Source organism: Pelodiscus sinensis, chromosome 1, assembly GCF_049634645.1.
Source record: "Pelodiscus sinensis isolate JC-2024 chromosome 1, ASM4963464v1, whole genome shotgun sequence".
NCBI classification, from domain to species: Eukaryota; Metazoa; Chordata; order Testudines; family Trionychidae; genus Pelodiscus; species Pelodiscus sinensis.
Genome location: NC_134711.1, coordinates 12,344,309 through 12,356,664, shown reverse-complemented (window position 1 = coordinate 12,356,664; position 12,356 = coordinate 12,344,309). Strand labels below are relative to the sequence as shown.

Sequence of the window (12,356 nt, the reverse complement as noted above, 5' to 3'; positions counted from 1 at the left end):
TTCGACTTGTAAATGGTGCAAAGAAGATGGAGGAAGTCACTGAGGCTAAATAAACACAAAATACTAAGATGTCATTTTAATTGAACAGTTTTTCTGACCCTTTACCATACTTGAAAATTGTATTAGAACAAAGTGCGTATATGCTTGTGCTGAAATTAAGGACTAGACTGTTATTCACCAGAGAGAGCACTTAAAGCACTTTACTCCAATTATATGTCTGTTATTCAGTGCAAGAAGCTGTTAGTGCCTACTGGAGCAATTAATCTGTAAAGTCTTGCAGTTGGGATTGATTTCCACTGGGTGGTGACAGAGACTTGTTAGATCAAGAGCAGTAGAACAAAAACCCCTTTAATGTGACTCTTAATTTCAGTTCACTTTAGGAATAGTTGTATTGATTCTTATCTCTTCTTCATTCCAATTTACATATTTTACCATATCCACCACCAATAAATGAGCATCATATTAGTAATATTTTCTTTATTCCTTCTCCCCCCCCCCCCCCCCATGTTTTGCTGTGCTCTCTGGTTTTTGGTACTAATGATGAATGGACTCCCCTAGTTTTAGACACAGAGCAACCAAATCATTACATGCTTCCACACAGACACAAACAAAAATTACATGGTACCAACTCTGGAGAATCTTGTACAGAGATTCTGTCAGATTTTCTTTGAGGAGGGTCCTAATAATTAAACCCTTTGTTTACCTTTTTGGTATGCTAAAGGAGTGGGGAAGGAGACAACAATACAGTTTCACACCTCACTATGCATCAAATAGTGGCAGGCTAAGAAAAATCCAGTTGCATTGAAAGGACCAGAAAACAAAAACAACACAGTTGGGCAATAATAATATTCATTATTGCTACCAAAACAGCCACCAGCTGACAGCTTCCACTTCATATTTTCTGTTTTTTTCCAGTTGCTGCATTACTATTATCTTTTGGTGCAAATGCATCTTAATAAAATATGTAGCCTAGAAATAACTGTGAACATAATAAAATTGTGCCCTGCAGTCAGACTAGTTAGTTTCCCTGAATGTTAGTAAACTCAATCTTTGGATCAATGGTGGAAACAAATTCCAGTTAAGACAGCAACCCTGAGAATGCCCTATTACTAATTCTCAGGTGTTCATATCTGGAGACTCTTAGCAATTGAGCTTAAAAATTGCAGTTGAAGGGGTCAAGGTAAAAGCATGCCTGAGGCTGCCGGTGAAGCTTTAGGCTGACGTGTGGTGGAACATGATGCAGAACTTGCAAGGGAATATTTGGCATGTTACTGTGACAAGTCATGAGATGTTTTATTTGCATACTTTTTCTCAGCAGAGGGGCTTGTGTGCTCTGTTTCTATGGTTTTTGCTTGCTCTTTCACTCTGCATATTTCTTTTTATTTTTTCTCATTGTGCTTTTTTAAAGGTGAGGATATGAACCTATTTCTTTTTCCTCTGTTCCTACCAGCACCCGATACCGTGGTCTTCCTGTTCGCTACTATCCCCCAAGTGTCTCCTGGTATTTTATCTCTGACTTTTTCACAACATTCATGTACATGATTTGCATGGGTTTTTTTTGAGAGTTTGAGCTATAGATATTTGCATTAAGATGCATGGTGATGGGTGTGCAAATTATTTTCCCTGTTTTTATTTCCTGTGCCTCAAAGGATTTTCTTATTTTTTAGGTTAATTTTAAAGCTCTTATTGTTTTCAAGAGCAATGAATTCTTGACATCTAATGTAGTTGGTAGCTCCTAATAATCTTTGTGGATTTACAGGGGGTGACCAACACCCTAATTAAATATAGTCTGGCCTGTTTGATTCCATGTTGATTTTTAGTAGGTATTAAACACACATTTGCTAGCTTAAAACAAACTGCTTGTTTTGTAGGAGGTGGCAGTGATTTGGGATATGCCTTTGTGCTGTAAGATTCTTGTTAGTGGACCATGCCACTACTGCATCTGTCTTTAGTCCAGGTTGTGTTATGTTAAGATGTGGACAAACTTTAGTGAATGAGCACAACTGAGCCTGGGATTCAGGTATGAGTTTTGCTGCTTTGCCTGTTAGAAAAACTGAGCATAGCTAACAGAGTTTAGTAATGTGGCTGTAGCTAAAGGTTGGTGTACAAATGCTTATTGATTGATCCAGACAAGACTTTTGCTGTTTGAGTTCGAGGTCAAGTTAATTTGTGTTGTATGGAGACCTTATGATGAAGTTATAAAGCTTTATCTTTTTTTCATCTTGTATCTTACCTTTTGTTTTCTATGCAGATTCTAAGCTTCAGCTCCTATAATCAAATCCTAGAATACTAAAGCCTGGTGTCTCTCTGTTAGAATGTGCACAGTTTTAGCTTTCTAAAGAATAGTTTTAGGCTTGGTGCATTTTGGCTGTTAAACTTTAGAATTCATTCTGACACTAACAGCTTCACAACAGTGTTCCATAACTAATATTATGGTGTAGTGTTGTTCTGACATCTGTTTTATAACTATAATTCAGGTTATTGCATACATCATATAAACTACACACACCCCCATGCTAATGTGTTCTGTTACTGTGAACTACACGAAATGATTACAGAAAATAATCTTCAAAGCAGTGTAGAATTCAATAAAATGTTTGCAATATTCTGGCTAAGGTTTTGTGGAAGCTTAATGGTAATTAAGAGACCTTAAGTGTCAAATTTAAAAAAAAAAAAAAAAAAACGTATTGTTCAACCAAGCACATTTCAAAGGATTCCAATTTGCTCTACGTGAATTTCTTCAAGAATGAACAAGAAGGGAAAACAGTTGATGCATTGATGTAGGTACTGGAAGAGCACTGGAATGCATATTTAAATATGAATGCAACTATTGATTGTTTAAAAATAAATTGAATAGTTACATTTTGAGCACGGAGGACATTGACGGAGGGCCATTTTTTCTAAAGAAGACATTTATTACATATAAGCACCCTAAATTATCGGTGTTAAAATTACATCATCATAGTTAATGATGGGCTATTTTCTTACAACATCCTAAAAACTCCTTGTGGATCACCTGAAAGTTGCAAATTACTTAACAGCATTATGAAACCAAGATCTCTTCTGTATAATTTACATGCTTTTTAAGGGCATTTTGTGTGTATTTGCTTCCCAACTCTCACTTAATTCTTATTATTAAAAGAGACAGTTTAGGATTATACAGAAGTGTTTTTCTCAAATGCTGCATTTCTTAATTTAACAAATTCATTGAGACAAATAAGATGGGAAAAACTAACAACATATGGCATTTGTGCTGGGAATATTTATTAAGACTGAAATTCACTCCTGTGCAGAAGACAAACACAGTCTACATGTTCTTATGTTCTACATACACACTAGTTTGAGGGAATAAGTGGAACATAAATGATATAAAGGTTTTGCAGAGCCTGAGTAGGGAGTGAATTCCACCCCAAAAAGAATATGGGACAATTTTTTAACTGTGATGTAATGTTAGGTACATTGTCTTGGAAGCCCATCTTTATGAAGAAATCTCAGCATTTTTAAACCACCTGTCATCACAGTTTCTAGGTAATCTGTATGAAATAAAAAAGAAAGAAAGAAAAAACAGAACCATGCAGAAAGGCAGTCAGTTCTTTCCTACTGATCATTTCTTCTGAGTGATTTGCGTGCACTTGCTGTTTCAGGTTTTTGAAGACATTTATGGATTTTCTGCTAGCCCCTTCATAGTCTCTCTTTTTTATGTCTTTTTCTGTGTCTTGGAAACTTGTGGGAAAACAATTCTAACAGCTTTATTTTCTTAAACTTCAATTTGAAAGTTTCACTTGCGGTTTTTTGGTTTTTTTTTAAATAAAACTGTCTGAACGGCAAGATCTACTTCTCTGAATAGGGATTCTGGACTCTCTTGTGACCTACAAGGTTATCAGGAGTTAGTGCCCTGCATAAATATGCTGATTGAATTTTGCTGACTCTGTGTAGCAGGAAACTTGTTAACATTGCCAAGTTATGAGAGATGGACGCGATCTTCTGATTCGAGGGTAATCGGGGATAGAGACTGGAAAGCTTAGGAATAGTCAGGCTAGAAGGATGAAATTTGTTCTAAGTTACCAGTGTAGCAAGACCTCAGGAAAGGGGTAAGTTTAACTTTGAACACCATGTGTAGACTTCAATTGGAGTAGAATGATAATGACCACCAGTTTACTATTTATGTAACTAGTATTAGTTAGCTGAGTAGCAAACAAAGGCTTCTCACTTAAACTCTCATTTTGTTACTTTTTCATCTGTCACACTCTTCTCGTGCTTTACTGATTTGTGCACCTATCTGTCTGACTCCTAGACTGTAAATTCTGTCTTTATTTATTCTGTCTTTACTCTATGCAGAATCTAACATGTGGCCCTGATCCTGGATGGCAGTTCTATGTGCTATCCAGTGATCTATTTTTGCCCTCCTGTTCATATGTACCTCCAATGAGAATTAGCTGTCAAAGCTGTAACTCATTGTACATTTTCCTTGACACTATTAATATTTCTAAGCACTATATTTTAGAGACAATTTTGTTTGAGAGTTCCTTCAGTGCACTACTCACACACAGAATGAATTGTTCATACAAATAACTGATGACAATGAGAGGTTAATTTTTAAGTTCAGATTTTTGAGTAATAGATGAAAGTTGCATGGTGCTGTGTCTCTAGTACAACAATGAGAATCAAAATGCTAAATTAGTTCTCTGCCAACTATTTTTAAAAAGCTAATTCCACATAATTTTTCAGCAAAATTATTTTGTTCCTATCTTTGAAGTTTTTACTTAGCTGATAATACAATGGTGTTTATATGGGCATGCTGTTTGATTTTTTTAAAGTTATAGGCAAACTTTCAAACAGATTGTGGGAGATACATTTACAATAACATACCTAACATTTTTTATTTATAGTATGAAAGACAGTGCTGTGCATAAGTAGGGAAGCTACACTTTTGTTGAGTGTGGACGTAAAACTTATTTACCTGTGTTAATTTATAATGGGAAAATAGCTGTGATTAAGGCTATGATTTAGTTATGGAGGTCACGACTTCTAGTGACTTCTGTGACTTCAGCCTGGGGCGCTTGGGGGAGAGAGAGTATTCCTGCCACCCATGGGTGCAGAGAATGCTGCAGAGTATCCATCCCACCTCTACGCTACTACAGGCACTGGGGATGCCCCTGCAGCTCACAGGTGGATGGAGGTACCCTCCCCATCTCCAGCTCACAGCTTTGACAGCTGCAGAGGACCCAGAAACTCCCAACACCCAATCCATGGTGAGGCCAGAGTTCCTATCCACTGCATAGCTGCCCCACTGCAAGCTGTATGGGAACTCTCAGATCCCCATTTTGTCATGGATATTTTTAGTAAGTGTCAGATGGGTCATGGCTCCCATGAATTTTTCTTTATTGCCCATGACCTGTCTGTGACTTTTACTAAAAATATCTGTGACTAAATCTTAGCCTTAGTTAAGATTGCTGAAAGGATAAAGTAATTTGAGAAGAAATGTCGGTATAAATAGTCATATAGGCGTATAGCTATCATTTCTGTTTGTTGTTAATGTTTTTGACATGGTTGCAATCTGGAATGCTTTGTCTCCTTAAGAGACCAGCATTTAAACATTAAATGATGTAAGATATGTTGTGCTCATAACCAAAAGAGAACTCTCCACTTACATGCTGTTCGTAAGTACGTGCTGTTGTCTTTCAGTGCCACCTTTGTCAGAACAGAAAAGTTCCCATTCTGCATACCTGCTCTGTGATGAAGGGGCCTTATAAATACCTAGATATTTAAATAAGTTCTCTTCTAACTACAATGACCATAAAAAGACTTAATGGTAAAGCTTACTTTTTCAGCTAGACGGTACATTTTTAATAGAATCATTATGAAAAGAGGCTTACAAAACATTTTAAGTGTAACTATCTAATGTAATGATCAGTTTTAGTGAACTCTCTAGTCAGTGTTTAACAAGAATCTATGGTTAAAAAAAATAAAAGCTGTCACACTTTGGCTATGTCTACACTGCAAGGTTTTTGTGCAAAAATGGTCATTTTTGCACAAAACCTATGGAGCGTCCACACCTCAAATGCACTTTTGCACAAGTAAAACAGCAGTAAAATGTAGAAGAGAGGGCTTTTGCCAGTGTAGGTAAATGTACTTCTACATTGCTACAGCTATTGTGCAAAAAGGCAAGTGTGGATGCTCCAGAGGGGTTTCTTGCACAAGAAACCCCTACGGGTAAAAGTACAGGTGCTCTGATGGCCATTCTGTGAGCTTTCTTGCGCAAGAGCGTCCATGCAATGTGGACGCTCTCTTGCACAAAAGCACGTGGCTTTTGCAATGCGCTTTGAGGTGTGGACGTGCTCTTGTGCAAGACGTTTTTGTGCAAAAACTCTAGATCAAAAGGCTTCTTGCGCAAGAAGCATGTAGTGTAGACATAGCCTTTGAGTGTACCCATTTTTGTTGTGTTTGAAGTCTCTTGGCTTTGTGCTTCACTCCGTGTGATATAGTTGTCTAGTGTACCTAACAGCATACTTATACTAATGAAGTGAAGAAACAAATATTTTTATGCTAAGTTTATTTCTGATTCCCTTGAAGCTGTTGGCCTATACATGTATAAGTAATAAAAAGGACTTCAGAAATTTGCTGGGTGTCTGCCAGCCAAAGGACTAAACCCCAAACTGTATATCATTAAGAAGTATGAGCTCAAGGCTAATGGCCTTGTGAGAAACCTAACATCTCACCTTCAACTTCTGAGAAAGATGGAACTGGGACGCTTACCGAGGTTTTGACCCTTGTATGGGCTCAAGGTAGAAGGTCACTAATAACTGAATTCTTTTGTTTCTCTCTTCTGAAAGGGAGGAACATCTGTCTCTTCCCCTTCCTTCAGAGCATCTGAACTGCTTCAGTGGAATGGAACTTCACTAATCTACTGCTCCCCACAAGGCTTTTGTAGGGATGAAGAGGGATCCCTCCCCTCTATGTATAATCCAGTATTCCCCTGCTAAGTGCTTTCTCCATCAGCAGTAATGTAAAAATGACATGAGGTTTCCCAGTTTCGTTTCATCCACAGTGTTCAGTATAGCAGTGGTAAAACAGCCGAGAGTCTTGTTGATTGCACTCCGGTGGTTGGGAAAACTCTGAGCAACGCATTAGTTGTTGCAGACTCAGGAAGAAAACCAGTGCAGTACTGAGTGCATATTTAGGTCTATTAGTATCTTCACAACTTCCAAAGATAAACATTTACACCAAAAATTCAAATGCGTATGTCTAAAATCATATTTAGGCACTTAGATAAACTGCATATGAACTCTTACCCTACTAATCGCCCAAATCCTTTTTCTTCACCCTCTAGTCGAATAGAAGTTTTACCTGCTGATGCCTACCCTGGCAATAGATAAGTGACCTGATTTTTTTCACAGCTGATAAACTCCTATTGAACATGTGTATGTCCATATATATTGTGTTATATATGAACCAGAGCAAAAAACTAGATCCAGCTATAACTGAATTGGAGGTCTTAATCCAGAATTGAATTTGGTTGTCTGGACCTTTGTCTTTCATGTATTTTATTGGGGGGAGGAGGGATGTGAGTGTGTGGATGTTTGTTAAACTGACCCACATGGAATGTCATATGAAGAAGCTTCAGTTTATTTTATTGTTTATTTTTCAGGTAAAGATGATGAATTTCCAAAGCAGCCATTGGGACAAATTCCATTGGAACCTCAGCCTGCCATGATTAATCTTACTCATATGCTCAATGGACAGAGCAATACTAGCATATCAAGAACACAGACAGCAAGAAGGACAGAAAGGAGACAGCCTCCTGAAAGAATACAAGAAAATTCACCAGATAACCAAACAAGAATTAATTCATTGGAAAAGAAACCTTCTTTGAAACAACAAAAGCCTGGACCAGCCGAGAGGAGTGGGCTATCTAAGAATGACTCAGATATCAGAAAAAAATCTCAGTCAGCAGTGCAAGACTATTCTAGACACTATAACAATGGAGCTGCTAACCAAAATTCTAATGCTTCTTCAAATACAAGAAGGGAATTTGTACCTAAATGGAATAAACCTTCAGATAGCAAAGTTTTTGAAAAGACTACAAAACGTATTGTGGAGGTAAAAGGTGGGCCAGTAAACCATGCTATTTCAGTCACTCCACCAAGTCCTGGTGAATCACAGCCATTGAATGTAAAGCAAAAGATGAGGGTTTTGGAAGTTGATGAAGGTAAGCGAGGCTCTAACGCATCACAGTATGATAATGTTCCAGGTGTTGACCATGAGAGTGAGAATCCTATTGATGAAATGCTGGAAAGAGCTCACGCACAAAGTCCCAGGAATGTAACATACTCTAGTAGTCCTAGAAAACAAGTTGCAAAAATTCCTGGCCCACCAAAAATATCCAACAATTATGTGGTCAGTTCCCAGCCAAGAAGCCCAAGGTATTCATCTCAGTCTGATGGGTCAGATCATGGATCAAATGTTAAACAACCACCACCATCTTACAGTAACCCACCTATTTACCATGGAAACACTCCAAAACATGTCTCCAGCTTCATTAGTGCGAATTTTATACCTTCACAGTATAATCATGGGAATCGAACCAACAGTTCTGGCAGACCATATGGTTCTGTTTTTCCAACAGATTTTTCTCCAGATAAACTGCATATGAACTCTTACCCTACTAATCGCCCAAATCCTTTTTCTTCACCCTCTAGTCGAATAGAAGTTTTACCTGCTGATGCCTACCCTGGCAATTCTAGATCACCCACAGGTGTCAAATTTATAATTCCTCCAGTGGATTATTTGCCAGATAACAGAAAGAGGCCGGACGCTGCGTATATGTATAGACATGACATATATGGGCAGCCACGGAATCAAGATACTAACCAAAGCCACTTGGGTAACTTACAGAAGTACCCAGCCTTTCAGCCAACATCTATTCAGGATCATAATCTTCCAACTGTTTCTGTGGATAGTCCAATAAGATACAGGACTTCACCAACCTTGGAAGAACATGGTTTACCACAATATCAATATTCATCACCCCCTACCCAGCTCTACAGAAACCAAAATGATGGGTTGTCTATGCATGAATCAGTGCTTCTGTGAGACTCAATCAATGCTAACTGAAAAGGCAAGAACTTTGAAAACAATAGAATATATATTGTTGTGTTTATAATTGTCCAAGCCAGTATTTTAGACAGAATGTGGGCAGTTCATGCAATTCGCTGATAAAATAATAATATTATTTCAAAACAGTTTTAAAATTTGGCTGAAAGTTGAGCTTTTTAACTTGCATTGGACCTGTTGAAAGGGATCTGATACAGATAAACATAGCAATAGCAATAGACTCATCTGCAAATGTATCTAACACTACCATGTTTCTGAAGTTTAAATGATTTGCACAGAGCTATGAGCTTTCTGCCTAGCAACTATAATACATTTGCAAACTGCATTTTGACTGACATTACAGTGCATTAAGTGTGCTTGTGCAAATACACAAACATGTACATGGAGAATAACTAAAGAGTCTAAAATGTAGATGCATTTACTCTTGGGCTGCATTAATGAAGTACTTTTATTTCTCTTGAATTGTTTTCTTTTTAATTTATTTGATAAATGACCCATTCATTTTGGATGGCCTTTCCTGTCTTTCTATATAAACTGCCTCAGTAACCCAGGATCTGATTGGACTTGGAGAGATGCTCTGGGTTATTAATGTAATCTTATGGTATGCTAATTCCCAATTAATCTTCATTCCTTTGGCTGCTATCTTGCCTATCCCTCAGCTAGGAGGAACAGGCAAGCAAAACCATGGAGCCAAAAGAGAGTCTGGTCTGGCCGACAAATGGTGCTTAAAATCAGGGCAGTCTGAGTATAGCAAGTCTTTAGTGTATGGGTGAACTTTCAGCACAGAATCTGTATCCTTGCACCCAAATCCAGTGTTAACGCAATGCTTTGTGTTCCCATTTAAGTCTTCTGAACCATTTGAGCATAATGTATGCATTGCTAGAAGCAGAAATGGTGCTGCATTCTCACACTAAGCAGCTTTACCATGGGGTCTCACTTAGCAAACCAGTCCTAGTGTGAGCTACGGGATTGCCAAACAGTCTTCTTCCTGATACAAGAGTATTGCCAGTCACTTGAAATTTGGGGAGAGAATATGGGGGTTGTGTAGCTATTTTGACCCAGTGTATCCTAGGGTCAACAACTCTCTAAGATTGTCCTGAAGTCTCCAGGAATGACAGATTAATCTTTAATTAAAGATTGTCATGTGATGAAACCTCCAGGAATAAATCCAACCAAAACTGAGAGCCCTATAATGGGCATGCATTCAGTGCTGCTTCCCATGAGCTCAATAATGTCAGTTCAATTACATGTTTTGCTTTTGCCCTCCTTTTTCCAGAAAGCAATAGGTGCATGGTCAGGGTTGGGCAAATGCTGTTGCACTGTCACGCCATTGTGAGATTGTATGATTTGTTACGCTAAAGCCACCCTGACTGTTAATAAGAAGCTTAATAGGCTCTTTGTAATTAAATATATTTTTCAAAATTTGTGTTGGCAGCCTTTTGTATTCTACATTCTCCTTTGCTTTCATCCACTGTGAAAAGAAAAAAAAATTTCAGGTTAAGTGGCGTACTTGGTGTGCAGTCTTGTGAGATGCTGAATGTAGGAATTGCTAAGCACTCTGAACTCTCTTTGAAGTTAATGAGAGCTGAGGGTCAGAGGCCTCTTGCAAGACTGAGTCCTTAGAGTTTTTAACAGAAAAGATTTATAATACTTAAATACCAAAACACTGGTCAGTTCTGAGACACGTAAAAACTTCCTTTGTTTGCGGAGGTTATTGTCATTTGCATTTTGTTTTGAGAGGTGCTTTAGCAGAATACATTGAACACTAGAAAACATAACTTTATGAGCTGTAGTGCCTATTCTTGCTGCAGGTTAGCTGTCTAGGTTTTAAGGTACAGAAGTAAAATGTTTTTTTAAAAATGGAAGTAATGTTTAGTATATTTCATGTGCTTCTTTTGTGTATATAGTGAGCGTTGTAATTTTTAATGAACTGTGCAGTTTGATATTTTAAAGATTGAAAACTGCGGTGAAGTAACAGTAGCTAAGCACTACACTGAAAAACTTCTAAACTGAAATCGTGATGATGAATGAGGCTTACCTTAGTTCTGATTGCTTGCAGCTGCTTAGCAATGTATGTATATAATAATGTGGTTAAGTGTAATAATCCCAAAGTTTTAACCATGGTTCTGTGATTCATAAAAAATAAAGCTGTATAAATTACTTTGTGCTAGCAGCCTGGGACTGCTCCAAAATATGTATCAACACTAGTAAATACTGTAGATTTTTATATATAAAATATATACACACTATTTTCTTATGCCATCTACAACAGTTTTTTAACTGTGTATTCTATTTTGATGTGATTGCATTTTTAACATGTTAAAAATAATAATAATAATAACAAGGTCTACGTTGTTGTGTCTTTTTTACCATGTGTATGCTTGTAGAGAAAGCCATACTTCTGGTCTTCCCAGGATATTTTTAGAAAACGAATGGTATACTCTTGAATAAAGTATGCCCTATTTGTCTGTATGTGTTTTCTCTTATACTGAGCAATCTCAGTATCGTTCTTAAAGTGTCTTTTCACTGTTTTAGAAGTAACAATATATCGATGACGTCTTCATTTCTAAACCCAGCCCCATGGCTTTCGAAACAAGCAGTAGGAACGGTCATCAGGCCTGCTGACATGGGGGGGAAAGGAGGCAGTGGGGGCCAGGAGCTGCTGCTGTTGTGGCAGCAGCTGGAGCTCCGGGCCTGGGCTCCATGTGGCTCTTAGGGCTGGCTGCCCTGGTCTCTTCCAGGGACAAGAAGGCAATACCCACCCCACTCCCCGCCATCTAGGTCGCGCATGCGCTGTTGGCTCCTCTGTCATTATAATTTTCCTACCCTATCCCAGTGTTCTGACCCTATATCAGTCAACAGCTGTGGACTTATTGACATGTTGGGCCTATAAAATTGTCCTAATCAGACTGCACATATAATTTTACTAAGGATTTGTGTATCAGTGATCTGTACTGTGCAGAGAGGACAGTGCATGTTATAGTTTATAAAATAAAAATCTTATTTTGGGTAAACTTCATCTGCCTATTTAAGGTAAATGCATGGCAAGCATCAAAGGGATTATCCAGGTTAGTTACAAAAAAAGCTCAATATTATAGGAAACAGCAGGAGACAGCTTTATCTATAGCTTACAATACAGACAATTCTGCATTGACTGGTGTACTGGGTTTGGCGTCGGACTGGAGCTTTTCTTTCTCTGCTTTTTATAATTCTAAAACATGGAAAACAGTCATTATAACCAT

General features: G+C 37.9%; 1 protein-coding gene and 1 long non-coding RNA gene across 14 annotated transcripts in view; one reads left to right on the top strand and one right to left on the bottom strand.

Moving 5' to 3' along the window:
• Positions 1–11,460, top strand: part of USP6NL (USP6 N-terminal like) — a 239,654-nt gene extending 228,194 nt beyond the window's left edge. For 10 of the 13 annotated variants that reach the window (XM_075907624.1, XM_006130656.4, XM_075907816.1 and 7 more), the window contains one exon: positions 7,649–11,460. In XM_075907624.1, the coding sequence (XP_075763739.1) occupies positions 7,649–9,093 (1,445 nt within the window). In that variant the 3' untranslated portion in view covers positions 9,094–11,460. Of the gene's footprint in view, positions 1–1,450; positions 1,502–7,648 lie in introns of all 13 variants that reach the window. The other 3 variants (XM_075908288.1, XM_075908157.1, XM_075908229.1) reach the window with 3 other exon arrangements.
• LOC142820490 (uncharacterized) overlaps positions 1–12,356 on the bottom strand; it is a 49,625-nt gene that overhangs the window by 3,719 nt on the left and 33,550 nt on the right. The window lies entirely within an intron of this gene.